Source organism: Rattus norvegicus, chromosome 3 (assembly GCF_021556685.1).
Source record: "Rattus norvegicus strain SHRSP/BbbUtx chromosome 3, alternate assembly SHRSP_T2T, whole genome shotgun sequence".
In the NCBI taxonomy this organism is placed as follows: domain Eukaryota; kingdom Metazoa; phylum Chordata; class Mammalia; order Rodentia; family Muridae; genus Rattus; species Rattus norvegicus.
In genome coordinates, this window is record NC_141536.1 from 78977199 (window position 1) to 78994516 (window position 17318).

The 17318-nt window shown below is 48.1% G+C and overlaps 1 protein-coding gene across 5 annotated transcripts in view; it reads right to left on the minus strand.

Annotated features, from left to right (window-relative positions):
- Positions 1 to 3472: 3472 nt before the first annotated feature.
- Positions 3473 to 17318, minus strand: part of Ext2 (exostosin glycosyltransferase 2) — a 133197-nt gene continuing 119351 nt past the window's right edge. For 2 of the 5 annotated variants that reach the window (XM_087651913.1, XM_087651912.1), the window contains exons 11-12: positions 15307 to 15622; positions 13916 to 14744 (exon numbers count right to left, since the gene is read on the minus strand). In XM_087651913.1, the coding sequence (XP_087508039.1) occupies positions 15335 to 15622 (288 nt within the window). In that variant the 3' untranslated portion in view covers positions 13916 to 14744; positions 15307 to 15334. 5 annotated transcript variants of the gene reach the window in all.

The following is a 17318-nucleotide window of genomic DNA, read 5'->3' on the forward strand; positions in this document are numbered from 1 at the left end:
GATGAACGGTAAGCGCTGGCCTGGGCTGGGAGCCCCTGGACTTGAACAGAGCTCTGTGGTGGGTGGCTGCTCAAGTTAAGTTCAGAGTCTCCCTAGATAGGAGTCGCCTGTGAGAATCGTGTGCATTCCTGCCAGAATCTCTCAGCAAAGCAAAGCAAAGCAAAGCAAAGCAAAGCAAAGCAAAGCAAAGCAAAGCAAAGCAAAGCAAAGCAAAGCAAAGCAAAGCAAAGCAAAGCAAAGCAAAGGAGACTCATGGCGCTGCAGTGTGGATAGGGGTTGGAGGCATGGCTCAATTGCTTCAGGCTTGCCTGGAAGGATCAGAAATTCAAGGTCACCCTCCAAGTACCTACTGAGTTGGAGGCTAGACTAGGACGAGACCCAGTCTAGAAAACAAAATAACACATGTCCCCCACCCCTGACAAAAACCATACATTGGTGCTGATGGGACTCAGCAGCTAAAGGTGTTCTTCTCCTAGTAGGACCACAGGTTGTGAACCCAACAGAAACCTTGGTCAAACCCAACCCCGTCCTTGACATGACCTCTGCATCTTAAGTTTGCCTTGGTCGAAGCCATCGATGGTTCCTGTTTCCTTGCCATTTGTGGTCAGATCATCCCTAAAGATGCTGGGATCCAAGGATTCTAAGTCAGTCTCTCAGCTGATGTGGGCAGGAGTCTGCCTCTGCTGGTGCTGCCCAGCGTATCCCAGGAGATACTCCCTTCCCCACAGACAGAAGAGAACTCAGCATCTCATACCTAAAACCGTCAGCTCGAAGGACTGTAAGCTTGGCAAGGCTGGAAGCCAAAGCAGTCAGGGTCTAGAGAGGCCAGCAGAGCATCATTGGGCCGAAAAGTCAAGGAAGAGGATGACATTTTCATTCAATCTTTCCAGAAAAGGGTTTTGGCCTAAGCCTGTCTGTGCAAGACATGGTAAAATGAGTAAGAAAAGCAAGAACAAAACAGAACAAACCAAAAAACAAAACAAAACAAAACACAACTAACCAAACAAATGATGAACAACTAAGTAAAATTAATCAGAAAAAAAAATGTCTTTGCAACCCCGTCATTCTCAGCAGGCACATCTCAGCTGGTCCTGGGGAGGGCAGTGGATCAGTGCATACAGTTGGGCCAGATCCAGGGCCAGTTTGGTTTTCTTCTCTATAGGCCAGCGAGCTGCAGTTCCTTTAAAAAGATGTCTTATTTTGGAACCAGCTGTTGTCTGCTGTAGGCCAGAACATGGCGTTTTAATTAGCATTATTGTTCTGCTTCTGAAATCAGGCTCTGTGGCGTCCCAAGGGCAGATGGTCCTGACCCAAGCTTAGGCAAGGCTTGCTGGCTAAGTTTGAGGACACAGGGGAGGGTTACAGTCCTTGCCCTTCTAAGACCCCACTACTCGATATGTTTTCTGTCCTATGTTTCTATTGAGAGAACCAGCTGTCCCTGCAGACAGAGCCTTTGAGGTTTGGGTCGAGTCTAAGGTACAGTTCCATGCTGTAAAACCTAACTCCACCCTTTCTGGAAGCTATGGGGGTATTTTGTGGAGTGCTACTGTCCAGCGGAGAGTCGTATGATCCTGGGGGCTTCCAACATCTCAGATTACAGTTCCTCTTCAAAACCAAAGTTCTCTTTTTCTTTAACGTATTTCTGTGCTGTACTTTTTTGTGTACGTGCTCTGATATGAACACGCAGGTCACATGTGCACATGGAGTCCGTAGGTCAGCCTCTGGTGGTGCCCTCACTCTCCTTGTCTTTTGAGTCATGGCCTTGAGTTTTCATCTGGAATGTGATTTGGCTTGGATGACTGGCCAGACAGATTCTCCTGTCTCCACCTCCAGAGCAAAGGGATTTCAAGTGTGTACTGCCATTCCTGGTCTTTCTACAAGGGTTTTGTGGATGAACTAGGCTCTGCGTGCTTCTGCTGCACTTTTCCAAGTCCTTAGCCTCCTCAATTAGAAAAAAAATGCATGTGGGTCTGTGTGAGATGGTTCAGGCGAATGTGTGCCTTGGTGCGTGTGTGGTCAGGAGACAACTTTTATGAGTCTTTCCCTGAAATAGCCAGGCTGAGGGTGATGTCACTTAAGCTCACCATGAGTACAGTCCCTGGCTCTCTTCAGGGATTTCCATGTGTCTCCCTGCTCTCTCCATTCCATATCCCTCATCCTGGAGACAGGCTGGTGACCCCTTAAAATGTAGACGTAGACACACACACATGCACACACACACACACACACACGCATACACACGCACAGAGTAAATCAGGTAGTCCCCTCATGCATCACCAACAATGGAGAGGCCAGAGGAAAGTTTCTGAAGCAGCGCAATTGGAGGTAGAAATCTAAAGGATTTGATGCTAACAAAGGGTGAAGTCCGGAGTACCGAGGGAGGGGTGAGGGCACATGCTGCTGATGCAAACACTCCAGCTATGCCTTGGTCCTTCAACTGCAGGTGCTTACGGTGGTCAGCAAAGGACAGTACTTGGTGTGCCAAGTGGGATCTAAACTGGACAGCTGACTCCTCTAAGGCAGTTGTAGGTCCAGTGAGATGGTGTGGCACACTGCACATGCGTGTGTGCATGCACACAAATGCCATGGTGTGCTATGCTGTGAAGATCAGAGGAAACCTCTGGGGTGGGTTTCCTCTCCTCCCTCCACTGTGTCTGGGTTCTGGAGATGGAACTCAGGCTATCAGGCTGGTGTGGTAAATGTTTTTATCTTGCTAGCTCTGGAGTGACTCAGGACCACTGTGTAAGTCAGCGTTCACCACGCCGCTCCACAGAACAATGGGTGGTGTGTGAGCAGCGATGACTGGCATACAACTAGGTTTCTGTAATTATATCCATACTCTAAGCAAATTGTTATGTATTTTGTATTCTGGGGACATATGTTATGGCTAAAGCCCAAACTGTGGCTAATCTTAATATTAGACCCAGATAAATCTGTTTCAAATCTCTAACATTTAACATTTGCCAGAGTAGATTTGTTCATCAACTGGGCTTAAAGAGGTATAATTCACACATGTGCAGCATTAGGAAATGCTGAAATGTAATGATTTAAATACACTGGCAACTGCTGAGACATGGTTACTGCCGCAGTATTTAACATTAGCCAGAACCCTGGTCACTGCCACAGCTATGGCAAAAGAATAAGGGATCCTGGGCACCCCCTTGGGTGGGGCAGGGGATCCCAATTCAATGCCCTCAGTTCTTAAACATGGTAGGAGCTAGAGTGACTCCAGGAGGGCAATCAGAGGCCCCTACTTCCCAGAGCACACCTATGAAATGCCCAGGCTGAGGGAGAAGGACACCGCTGCTGGACTCATCACTCTCATGAGGCTCCTGGGTCCTTCTTGATGCAAATGGAGCTGGGTCCTCCTGGCCTCATCTTTCTGGATGGTTGCTAGCACAGAGGGTGGGGTTATATGCACAAAACAAGGAAGGGTCCTTGGATAACCAAGAACCAGCATTCTAGACAGAAGAAAAAAGAGTAAAAAATAATTTTAATCATATCAAAAAGCCAAAACAAAGACTTGTTCAGGGACTGTCAGGACACATCTTGGCAGCCTGTGCTCTGCTGTGTACTTGGGCTCATGACTCGGGTCCCAAGCACAGTTCTAACCCTCAGAGGTACTGGGATCTGTAGCACGTTTGAGGTTTGCCATTTCCCCAGAGTCTGCAGATGTGAAACAATCGCATGCCTCTGCTGTGACTCCTGGGATCTGGAGCTGGACAGCTGACCCTCTGAGGCAGCTGCAGGGTCAGTGAGATGGTGAGCTGGGTTGGCAACCCAAGAGCGATAGGCTGGGCTCCAAGCTGCAGCTTGTCCCTGAGGCTCCCTTCCTTTGGCATTTTCAGAGTCCACGGAGATGAGAGGACAAAGCAGGGCTCATAGCTCAAGAGGCTCCAGTGTGTTTGGGGAAGTCTGAGCCAGGCTGGCCTCCTCACCCCCACCGTGAATGTTGTAGGGCTCCTCCACAGCCCTGGGAACCGGTGAGCTCACAAGCTGCCGATGTTGGGGAAACTCTTCAGTTTCTCAGGGAAGTCATCTTTGTAGAGTACAGGGTCTGCTCGGTGCTCCACCACCTTGAGGGGCATCGTTCCGAAGACGGAAGCAAACTTATTGATGCACTCAGACCTGTGGGGTGAACCAGACTGGGATGAGCAGAATGGAAGCAGTTAGCAGTAGAGACAGCAAAGCTCAAGGGAGCCACTGTCCACAAGAGACCGAAGGTGCTGGAAGGGTGTCCGGCCCATCCTGGGCTCTGCAAAGGGCTGTGATGGAAAGCAAGGTGACCCCAGGCTCCTGGTGGGTCAGAGGGAGAAAGTGAATAGGGGATGCTGTCTCCAGGCTGGCGGGTCAAGACATCTGCCCATCCCCCTCAAATTCCAGTCATTTTTCCAACACTGCAGGCCTCAAACCCAGGTGGATTAGCTCCAACAATCCTTAACCCCATGTCTGCCAGCTATAGGGAAGGAGGGTGATGAAAAGGAAAGAGCTTGTAAAGTTGAGGAGGTGGGAGAAAGGGTCTCATCCACGCAAGGCAAAGGAACAAAGGGATTGGTGACTCAGAATTTCAAGCAATAAGCACCTAGCTCCCCAGTACTCATGGATGGAGTTCAAGCAATGAGCACCTAGCTCCCCAGCACTCACGGACGGCCTGTAAATACCCAGCCGAAAGCATGCCTTTCTTACAGCCCAAGCTCTCAGAAGGTTTCCTGTATAACTGGTGTGATTTTTATCACTCCCACACTAGAACCAGGACCAAGAGCAATTTGGTGACAAGAGCTGGACACAGCAAAGCAGGTCTTCCTCTGCTCTCCCCAGGCCCTCAAAGCTGAGCCTCTCCTCAGAGGAGAGGGTCAGTCAGGCCAACAGAGTGTAGCAGGGTGGTGAGAGGGGGAAGCAGCCTGGGAAAGCTCTTTTGAAGCTGGGGCCCAGAGGGATGGATTTCAGAGGGTCAGTGCTGGCTTAGGCAGTTGGCCCTGAGAGTGATGGCAGGAAAGGCTGAAGAGAGCACGGTCACAGGGCAGGAGCTCACAGGACACTCACCACCACCTCTTTCTGGAGGTGCCATAAGCTGCTTCCACAGTATGTAAACAGAGAGGAGCTCTGGGCTTGGGAAGGTGGCCTTTGTTGGGGTCATCAGCTCTTCCCTGCTTTCTTACACTTCTGAAAAGCTTATGCCATGGAATCATGGACTTATGGCCACCAGTGTCAACAGATCACCAACACCACCAAGAGGTAATGTTCATTACAGCCTTCACTCAGAGCGAGGGACAGCCCCAGGGCTCAGGTGCCTCCTCTGTCCCAAACTCTAATGGGGAGGCTGAGACACTAAGAGGTTAATGTGCAAAAGCTAAAAGTAAAATAAAGTAACATTAAATGGGCCACAGCCAAACCCAAGGTTCTAGAACCTCTTGAGACTAAAGACTGAGTGACAAGACCCAAATTTACTTATTAACCTGTATGGCCCAATAGGAGGGGTAAAAGGCCACAACTCCAGAACCTCTGCTCTGTGCCAGATAATTTACCTTACATCTTACTGATTTCTTAAAGCACTCCAGTCCCATTTTGACTCTCTTGCCCAAGGCCTGAGTTTATATTAGCCTCATGTCTTAGGTGAGGAAAATAAGATTCTGAGAGGTTAACTAAGTTGCTGGAGAATGATGGGCTAGCAAGTAGTGGAACCAGGATTCAAATTCAGGCCAGCATTCTGCTCTCCTCAATTCTGGGCAGCTGGGTCTCAGAGGCTGGCATGGGGAATGCCTCAGGGAGGCTAGAGGAGGGGTGACATCTTTCTCTCTCTCTAAAAGAAATTTTTTGAAATTACCTTACTAACTAATGGGCTCCCCTAAGGCTTTCATACATCCTTAGTTTTGGCTGAATTCCCCACTACCCCCTTCTCTCCTCTCTCATCCTTGCTTTAACCCTTTAATCCCCAGTTTCCCCCCACTTCTTTCATTTTACGTGCATTCTATGGAATTACCATCCCAGGATGGACAATATTACTCCCAGAAGATATGGGTCATTCAGTGAAAACTGCCACACAAGGTATGGGATGTCTTCCTATAAGTTAACAGTCAGTAAGGTCTCTCTAACAACACAGGCCACTGCCCTTGATGACCCACCATAAAACCACATGGTAAGACCTTATTGCTGAAGGCACTATTCACTGTGGATGTAGGACAGAAAAGTTAATCTCAAACGGACGGGGACACTGTCTCCCTGTCCACTGGCTTTCGTAGTGTTGGGAGTGCTATGTGGGCTCCAATGTCAGACATGTCCACTCGTGCAATAGTGTCATGACTGTTATAGAGTAAACTAACCTGTGGCTCTCTAACTGGACTCGAGGCCTGCTTCATAGGAGGGAACTTCGTACCTCATACAATCCTGGTCAAAAGCCTAGGTAGAACCTGGCCAGTGTAAAATGATTATTATTCTGATAAATGGTCATGCTATCAAACTACCTTCTAAATATTTTCACTTATTAAAAACCTGGGCTGCTCTCTTCCTTGGTCAGAGAAGCTTCTTTATGCCGTGGGCAGAAGTCAATAAAGTGCTGAGTGCTCAGGTCTAAGCAGAGCACCTGTATCAAGCCCCTGCCTCTGGCAAGGCTCAGGGAGGCAGACAGAGTGTAAGAGCCAAGGGATGGGCAAACAAGCAGTGGGGCCTTGTCTTCTGCACATGACGTAGTTATTGCAAATATGAACTCAAGTAGGTAGGGTTCCTTGCACAGGACCTGATCAAGAGGAAACCAGCCAACCCCCCAGGATTGATGGGGTATGTGAACTCCAGGCCCTACCCTTTACTGGGAGGTGCTGGCAATGGACAGTTGCTGGGTGGGGTAGGAAGACTCATTCTTTATTGAAGACGCAAGCACTGGTAGATTTCCTATGTCCACTGGACAGTCTCACACCCATGGCATGGGCAGCACTAACTGAACTTAGGGGTTATAAAAAAAGACCTATACTTGGGGGGGCAATCTGTTGAGGGGAATGGGCAGGGATTTGGAGGGAAAGAGGTGATAGATTTGATCATATTTCATTGAATGCAGCATACAATCCTTGAGAATAAAAGGGGTTTAAAGAGAATGAAAGACAAGAGGATAAGCTGACCATGCCAAGGAGCTTCCCGATCTTTAATCACAAGGCCAAAGCAGCACAGGCTAGCCTGAGTCTCTCTGCGGTGTTTGCACACAGCAGCAGCTCATTACTCTTCCTCCCCGAGGCCAGTGCAGCAGCTCTGTCTGCATAAAAGGACTGCAGCTCTTGCTGGGTGGGAGTGACTCACAGCACTTTGAGGAGCATTGATGACATCTCTGTAACCAGATCTGCCAGTTGCCCAACTGGCGAGCTGCCACTGGGGTTCAGGACAGCCTGGTTGCAGTCACTGCCCAGCTGCTTGGGCAACTGTCTCTTTCCTCCCTGTAGTCTGTGCTGGGCAATCGACACTGGGTCATTCTTGACAGTAAAGACCCTTGGCTGTCTACTTTCTTCTCCCACAGGGCATCTGGCTGGGAAACAAGCAGACTGAGGTAGGCTGAGAGTGTGACTGGCTGTGGATGGCTCACAAGAGTCACACTGTCAAATGTCCAGCCAGCCCACGAGAATTCCTCTCCTAGTCTTCTTTTCCAACCAAGGGCTGCACACTAAACTGCCAGGTCTGTCTACCTGCTGCACGTGTCTAGGGAAGAGAGGATTATGGGCTTTATTTTCCTGTCATACACAGAGCCTTTTAGACACTGTCAGGGCAATGAGTGTAAAGGATACTGCAGGGCCCAACCCAGATCACGGGTTTTCAAGCATGTATTTACTTTAGTCCCTAGTATGTAACACAGTGCTTAGTACAAAGATGACCATATCTGTTTATAGGCTTTTGGCTGGACACCATAATTTGATACATAATGGAAAAGCTGAAGTTCAGGTAAAACAAGCCAACTTCCTTAGGTCAGACTCATAACTGGGAAAGACTGGACATAAAACTGCTTTAAAACAACACTGTGGGGGGTTGGGGATTTAGCTCAGTGGTAGAGCGCTTGCCTAGGAAGCGCAAGGCCCTGGGTTCGGTCCCCAGCTCCGGGGAAAAAAAAAAAAAAAACAAAAAAAAAAACAACAACACTGTGTGCCATGGCACCCTTGGCAAGGATTCTGGTCAAAGAGAACAGCTAAAACGTCTCCTCCTTTAGGATCTAGAAGCCCCTGGAAATAGACTTGGAGGAGTAAAAGCTACTTTTCTACTTAGTGGGTAGTCCTCCAAGCCTTGGACTGAAGAAGCATACCGAACCCCAGGCCCCGACATGAAGTCAATGGATGGTGAAGCAGTTTCTAGGGCCCTGGCTGGTGACCGTGCGCTGTGCAGCGGGAGCCGACGCCGAGCAGACCACATGGAAGGCTCTTCTGTGAACTGGCTCCTGGGCTCCAGACGGCCCAAACCATCTTCCTTCTTCCAGCCTAAGTGCCTGACTTCCTAACCTGGGACTGACCTCTACCTACAGAGCTTTGCTCACAGTTGACAATGCGTTTGAAATCTGTCTGTCTCCCTTTGTTCTGTGACCTGCTGGCTGAGTTACTCTCTGCTTTAGGTCTCCAGTAAATAATTAAGTTCACAGAACCTGTCCCTGTGTGTATGTCCCTTGCAGCTTTCTTGTTTCGGGCTCTACATACCCTGTCTTTCTTTCCTCTATGCTCTCTTTGACTTTCCTAAGTCGACTGCTGTGTCTGGGCAGGTAACTTCCATCCGTCTTCATTTCTGCTGCCCTGCACAGAGGACAAGCCCTCACAGCCACCCATCCCACTGAGGTCTCCCATGGTTAAGTCTCCTGCTGCATCCATTGCCCTGTTCAGGAGACAGCATTCACCAACTCCTCACCCTCCTCTTGTATTATCTGAAGTGAAAGATCCTGTCATTCTTCTTGACTCCAAAACCCAAGTTACTTCAGTCACTACCTTCCCACACCTACATATGTGGCAACAAAACTCTGGCTTGTCTTCCTTAGGAAAATGGTGGGCACTTTCATTTGTGATTCAAATTGGTAGTCCACTTGTCTCTTCAGTAATCTTTCTCTCTTATAAGCCACTTAAAATTAATCTCAGAGCAATTCCTTGAGTAAGTTAGTCCCCTAGTCAAATCCTTGGTGGCTTCTCAGAGTCTGAAGGAAAAACTAAAGCCCTTTAATTGGAAGTTCAGTCTTTGCAGCCCGGTTCAGAGCGAATCTCTTTGTGCTGCCAAACCAACCTTGAACATGTTGACCTGGCCTCTAACAGTTCCCCTCCCACCCACTTGATTATCTTACTCAGAGGATTGAGGTCCTGTGTGTGTGTGTCTGTGTGTGTGTTTGTGTGTCTGTGTGTGTGTGTCTGTGTGTGTGTGTGTGTGTGTGTGTGTGTGTGTGTGTGTGTCTGTGTGCTATATGAGTGCAGGTACCTCAGAGGTTACTAGATTCCCTGAAGCTGGAGTTGGGTGTGGGGAATTGAACTGGGGTCCTGGGGAAGAGCAGAAAGTGGTCTTAACTGCTAAGCCATCTGTCCAACCCCCTGGTGATTTCTGAAGCCTCCCTTCACATTTGTCACTTTTGACAAAATTGTTCTGAATAACCCACCTGGTAACAACAATCCTGTCTTGCCTCCCCTTATTATAAACTGCACTTCCCTTGGGGGGACGCAGATTAGGTTTTATATACATATAATGGCTGCTGTGTAAGCCGTTGTTGGTAAATATAAATCACTAAGTTGTACAAAGTGACTGTAACTCTCAGAACGTATTGATTCAACACAGGCCTGTTTCCACAGTTCTCTTCTGAATCAGCCTCCATGGCTCCCTGCTCAGAGCACGTAACATCTTCCTAAGTGCTCTACCCCTGCCCTTAACACAGCTTTAATCTGCTATGCTCTCATGCTACAGAAGAGTTGCTAACCTCAGCATGAACTCCAAGGCTGCCAGCAGGTCAACTTTTCTCCCTTTGCCGTACTGTAACCTCCATGTTAACTGCACTGACAACCACTTGTCCTAATGCTGTGAATTCTCTCCAACACAGGGAGTAAGGTAGGTTTTAATAAGCATTTTGCCTACTCTGATAGAATTACAACTGGAGCCGCTTCCCAATGAGTTATGGTAGATAAGTAACTCTGCCATCCTTACAACATTTACAGAGTTACAGGGAACACTCATATATGATTTCACATCAACTGTTGGTAAAGGCCATAGCTCTGAGTAAGATATCTCTATGTGGGAGCTAAGGAGGTTATTTGGAGTTAGAAAGAAAATATCACAGAAGCGAATACCAAGTGGAAAGTGTCTGGAGTGTTTTCTTGTGGCTATGAACTTCAGAAGTGAACTGTCAGCAAATACACATGCTGACTGGTGGGGACCTGCACTGGAGGCCTCCTCGGAAAGGCTACTGCCGCATTCTTGGAGTACACTTGGGTCCCTTGACAACCATGCTTTCGGCCCCAAGGTAGAGGGGCATCTAAAAGAGTGAGCAGACTCAGGAGCTGTGAAGGCTGGGGACGGTGAGGGTCTAGTACAGATTCTAGGGGTCTGGAAGAAAGACAGGCATGACATGGTTCTTAGGATTCTTAGCGCAGGTGACATGCCTCACCAAGTGTGATTGCAGAGGAACTGACAGGATGGTTCAGTCACCCTGCTGTTCCAACCTTCTAAGCCTGGCTGTCAATCCTGCCCTTGGCAGGTGCCATAGTGGGGTCAGCGGAAGCAGTTGGTCTCTGCTGGGTTGGCTTTAATTCTTTCTAATCAAGCATTACTGTAGCACCGAGCTATTACCCAGAGAAGCAAGCCTGTGTTGCCTTGGAGACAGCTCACTCCATTCAAGTGACTGCAGACAGTTGACCACTCTGTCTACACACAGGATCAGCTTCTAGAGCTTAAGGCCAGCTATATTTTTCAGACCCTTCCAGCCATTACAAATTGAGTGAGTAGCATCCCAAATTAATTCGCTGGGTGACCTGGGTTTGAACTAACTCAATTCCCACAGTGCAAAAGGAGGTGCTGGCTTCTAGCAGCTGTCCTTCTATCTCCAACATAGACCCATAAACAGGCTCAGGCAGGGAACATGGATGTAGGCTAGGGCGGGCTTCTCTCCAAGGTATGCTCACCTCTCTACCATGTGAGTCTGGTCTAGTGAGAGTCCGTCGATGGCTGTGCACTCAGGACACTTGAACTTCTTTCTTGGGGTTACCTGATGAGGAAAATGAGATACACCTTGCTGTCAGTGCCAGGACTATAAAGCCATATCATGATGCCACTGTGCTGTGAGCAGGGGCAGCTTGTTCGTGCATACGCATATGCACACACACGCACACACCTCAGCCTTCCTCCATTCAATCTGGGCTGCCTCAGCCAAGGACAGAACTCCCAAGGGCCCAATAACAGCCCTTGGAGGGCTTTTGCCTTCTGTAACTGGGAAGAAGTCGTGATGACAAGCTCCTTAATTCCTGTTTAATGACTGTTTTCTCACTGCCAAGGTCCTTGTATAAACACCATTTGTTCTTGCAGTCATGAGGGCGATGAAATACAGCCTCCCACAACTTACAGCCAAACCTTAGTTCCAACAGGCAGCCTTTTGCCTTCTCTTGCTAAGGTCCAGGGCTGGAGTAGCACCTCTCCTGGTGTTGCCGGCTCACTCCCAATTCCCTTGGTGGGGGTGGGGGTAACTAACCAGCCCTCACCCTGAGACTCCTCTGCCCTAACTCCTCTTAACCCCATCCACAAACCTGAGACTCTTGGTGATCGATCGTTCTAGCAAACTCAGGAGAGGCTGCTCAAAATGGGGGTAACTGGGAAGGACAGGAGGATGAGCACACTGACCAGGTCAGGACTCATATCTCCATCCACATAGACTCACATCCTCAGGAAGTAGCCACAGCTAAGCACATGTTGAAAAAAGAAGCTTAACATCTGGGGTCCCTGAAGGGCAGCCCTCACATCTTATAATCTTCCACTTTTCTTGCAGTTCCTTGCCTTCTGAGTCACTCAGGGACATGAGGGGGAGTCAGTAAGATGTCACCCATGTTATCAGTCTAAACTTTGAAGATGGTGACCCTTCCTGGCTGCAAAAGTCAATTTCTCACTGCCCAATTTCACATGGGTTTCTAATCCAGGAGATAAAGACGGTTCTGTCCATGTGAGTGGACTTCTACAACTGACCTGTAACTTGGGGTTTGATTATAGCAAACACAGAGTTTCAGGAATAAAAAATGGTATCTTTTCAGGCCCAAAGACTTTTTGTTTTTTCAGCTTTTCGTATGCTGTGGCAAAGGTACTTCAAAATCATGACACTTGGATCTTTATAACTAAGGATCAGGACAACTGTACAACCATTCTATTCTCTGTGCAGAGTCAGCACCCATTTACAGTTCCTACAGCTTCTCTGGGTCAGGGAACAACACTGGGTCCCAGAGAGCCAAGTAAGGGTGGCATGGGCTCTTACCTTGATGACAGCTTTCCCTGTGACATTGGCCACTAGGAAATTCATGGCAATATCTTCACAGTTCATGTGAGCATCTACCCAGTTCTTGATGTCCCCAGGCATTTTGTAGGTATACAGGTAATTAAAATACTGTTGCATGAGACAAAAATGAAGAAACATACAAAAGGCAACTCAGTGGTATAGGGACAAGATTAAACACAAGACTTTACTGGTAGGGAGGGCAAAAAAAATTAAGGAGCCCAGTGCCTTTAAAATGGGCCAGTAAGATGGTTCACAGGTAAGCCTGCTGTGCACTAAGGCACACATGTGTTGCACACACACACACACACACACACACACACACACACACACACACACAACAGAGGGGGAAGGGTATTAAACAATAGGAATGTGCTTTTTTTCATTAAGATCTACTTTAATGAGATTCTTGGGTAAGTGACAAGAGCAGATGGACTGCACACATGTGCTGAATTCCCCTTTAAAGTAAAAACATGCAAATAAATACAAGGCAGACAGTTTATGAATATTACATATAATAGATCATAGGTGTATTGTAAAATAAATACTTCCACTGTCTTCCCATTAATGTAAAGTGTGAGCCAAGCCAAACAGTAAGGATGCTCCAGCAGGGCTTTCTGTGGGCCACGTCCTGAGCTGAGAAGGAAGGCTTGTGAACAAGAACAGCCACAGACAAGAGCGAGGCAAACTTGAAATTACCCAAAGTGAACTAGAAATGAATGGGTCAAAAATAATTAGCTTGTGTGGTGGTGTGCTCCTCCAGTTCCAGCCCTGGGAGCCTGAGCCAGGAAGATTGTGAGTTCAAAGCCAGCCTGGGGACCTAGCTAGATCCTGCCTCCAAAAATAAATGTGTGAACAGACACTTGAATAAGTACTTACACTACTGAGATAAACTCCCGAAGTTACAAGCAGTAGTCTATTTGGTTTGTTTTATTAAGACCAAAACCCATTTCTTGACCTAGAATTTCAAAAAAGAGGGAGCAGCAGTGATACCTGACCCCACAACAGAGCAGCAAGGAGCTGACAGGCTCCACACTGCAGGAACCGCACTACAGAGCTCCGCACGTTTGCTCCCCTACTGCTGACGATGCATGGGTCATTCTTTTTAATGAATCCCTATGCTTCCAGGGAGAATGCCAGAGCTGGGCTGAATATTCTAAAACCAAAAGCACAGCCCCAAGCTTACCCTAAAGAACAGTCAAGGGATGAGAGTTAAGAGCAGCCACTGCTTTTGCAGAGGACCTGGGTTCAGTTCCCAGCATTCACATTGTGTGACTCACAATGGCCTGTGTGATCCAGCTCAGGGGATCCAGTATGCCTGGGCTCTGCACTCAAATGCATATGCCCTCTTCCCCCATATCTACATCGCTAAAAGTAATGAAAGTACACCGTTTTGTTTGTTTGTTATTTTTTGAATAGGGCTTTTTTGTTTGTTTGTTTGTTTGTTTTTGTTTTTTTCTATATAGCCCTGGCTGTTCTGGAACTAGCTCTGTAGAGGCCTTGACCTCAAAGAGGAAAAATCTTAAATAAGTCAAACCTATGAAGTACTGAGTCTCAGAACACACATGGCAACTGTCACCTTATCAGAAACTGGTCAGCGTTTACATAGTAGATTCATTCTGTTAATCAAAATAGCTAAGTTTAATTTTCTAAGGGCACTGTTATGCAAAGGAAGGCAAGGCAGCCAATTTTGTGTCTTGTTGGCACTGACAATATAGGAATCTAAAAAAAAAAAAACCCGGAAATTGCTCTCTCTGTTGTGATTTTGCCTTTAGGAACCTATCATAATGGCCACAAGCACAATAGTTATAAAAAGGATATAAACTGCTACTTAAGCATTGGATATTAGCATTCTCTGAAATAACAAAAATTAAATAACCAAGGTAGAGAAATACATATATATATATGTATATATACATACATACATATAATTTAAGGAACATTAAACCAATTATGCTACTAAGTAACTGTTTTTGAATAAAGATGAATGGTATGAGGAAGCACTTTAATAATGAGCGAATAGGCAGAAGAGAATGTGTACAACCATCTAGGTGTGTGTGTGTGTGTGTGTGTGTGCAGAGGAAACAGAAGGCCAGAAAAGCATCTCACAACCACGCTCCAAGTGACACAGTCAGCAGCTCTTCCTTACCTTGTTGATAGGGACTTTTGGTGCTTCCATATTGACAAGGAGTACCATACAACATGGCTTTTCTAAGCCTTTTAGGTAACACATTTTTCCTAAGCCCAGTGAAGGCCCCAGAAATTAAACAAGTGAATTAAACGGGTGCTGCATTCATGCACACTGCGCCCACACCCTCACCCTGTGATAGAAGGCTGCACCCATGCACACTGCGCCCACACCCTCACCCTGTGATAGAAGGCTGCACCCATGCACACTGCGCCCACACCCTCACCCTGTGATAGAAGGCTGCACCCATGCACACTGTGCCCACACCCTCACCCTGTGATAGAAGGCTGCACCCATGCACACTGTGCCCACACCCTCACCCTGTGATAGAAGGCTGCACCCATGCACACTGTGCCCACACCCTCACCCTGTGATAGAAGGCTGCACCCATGCACACTGTGCCCACACCCTACCTTGTGATAGAAGGCTGCACCCATGCACACTGCGCCCACACCCTCACCCTGTGATAGAAGGCTGCACCCATGCACACTGCGCCCACACCCTACCTTGTGATAGAAGGCTGCACCCATGCACACTGCGCCCACACCCTCACCCTGTGATAGAAGGCTGCACCCATGCACACTGCGCCCACACCCTCACCCTGTGATAGAAGGCTGCACCCATGCACACTGCGCCCACACCCTACCTTGTGATAGAAGGCTGCACCCATGCACACTGCGCCCACACCCTCACCCTGTGATAGAAGGCTGCACCCATGCACACTGCGCCCACACCCTCACCCTGTGATAGAAGGCTGCACCCATGCACACTGCGCCCACACCCTCACCCTGTGATAGAAGGCTGCACCCATGCACACTGCGCCCACACCCTACCTTGTGATAGAAGGCTGCACCCGTGAGCACCATGGATACCTCATTGGTCCACTCAGACTCATACTTCCACTTGTTCATCTCGTGGTCCCAGAGATGCAGGCGGCCAGGGTAGCCCACCAGCCGGTCAGGAAATTCCCGCCAGACCTAAGGAGAGAAGCACATCAATGAGCCACCCCTCGCTGGGGTCCCCAGACTGGCCTTGGCAGACTCCTGGGGTCAGGACAGTCTTCTGAGGATTCTGCTGGCAGGCGCTAGTGATCCACCAGTGTTCAGAGACAGGGATTTTGATTTCTTCTAGAATGTCATGTGCATGCTTGGCCGTTTCAAGTCGTGTAGAAGAAGGGCTTGCTGAGTAGTGCCTATGCTAGCTAGACATGAAACTGGCGGCCCTGTCCTCCTTTGCATAACTTACATTTAGAAAATTAAACTTAGCTGTTGGATAAATAAAATGAAGCTACTCCCATGAATACATCACACTCAGAGTGTGAGTGGGGTCTGACAGGGTGGCAGCTCTGTGTATTCTGAGAATCAACACTTCATGAGTCCATGCCCTGGAGCATTCTGGGAACAACTGATTTCTATATTTAGGAAGGGTCCTCAGAGTTGATACTTTGGATGGACAGAAGACAGTACACTAGACAGACATCCAAGAGGCATGTCTGGTACTTTCTTCCATGTGTTCCCTGTAACTTAGTTTGACCTTTAGAAGCAAGGAGGGAGCTGAGGGGTGGCTAAGTTGCTTAAGTACCTGCCATGAACACACCAGGATCTTGAGGGTTCTTGAGATCCCTAAAACCTATATAGGGAAAAGGCAGGAACACAGCGGCCCCTCTAGCCACAGAAGAGGAGGCAGTGACAGGCAGACCTCTGTAGCCATTTGGCCAGCCGGGCTGGGTAAATCACTGAGTTTCAGGCTCAGTGAGAAAGCTTTTCTCAAAAAATTAAGGTGGAAATGGATCAAGGGAAGACACCAATGTTGACTGTGGACACTACACCTGCACACCCACGTGCACACAGCCACACTAATGAGTACACATGGGACCACGTAAGATGGCTCAGTGACTAAAGGTGCCTTTCACCAAGCCTGGTGACCTGCATTCATCCTGAAGACTCATGTGGTAGGAGAGACATGGCTCTTGCAGGTTTTTCTGACCTCCACATGCGCAGCATGGCACACTCACACCACACCCACAATGAATACATTAAAATGTAATGAAAGTCTTTTTTTTTTTTAAACTAAGCATACACCACTTCCCCAATTCCCACCCCAGATATAATAAAAGGCTCAATAAGCAGGGACGATTTTGCTGCTTGCCCCACCATGATGCTCCTATCTCCTCTGCTGGCTCAACCTTCAGCAGAAGTCTAAAAGACAGCACCCTCAAAGGCCCCACTTATTTCCTCACTCTCTTTAGGGAATCTCACATCATCCTAGCCGCTCAGATGCCCAACATCTTTTGGGCTACTCCCACCTGGATCAAAAAGTCTCTCTCCTAACATGCTGTGCAGTACTGTACTCTGAGCAAGACATGGCCACTACTTTGTGATCCGAACAGCTGTGGTTGCCTGCACCAGCCCCTTACCAGATCAGGCCTTCAAGTTGAAGTTCCTTCATAGAGAGAAGGACTGGGAAGGTCAGCAGCTCTTCCCCTGAGATTCCAGCCACTTCCTATCTCCTGTAAGCCCCGCCCAGCTGTATGCAATCCTTTCCGGGCTGCCTGTGGTGGCAGGAGGTGCTGCTGCATATGGGACACAGAAGGTTGGCTGACAGGGACTTCACCTTAATACTGCTTTTTGTAAATGGTCAAGTGTGCAGGGTTGGGACTTTTCTGCAATGCAG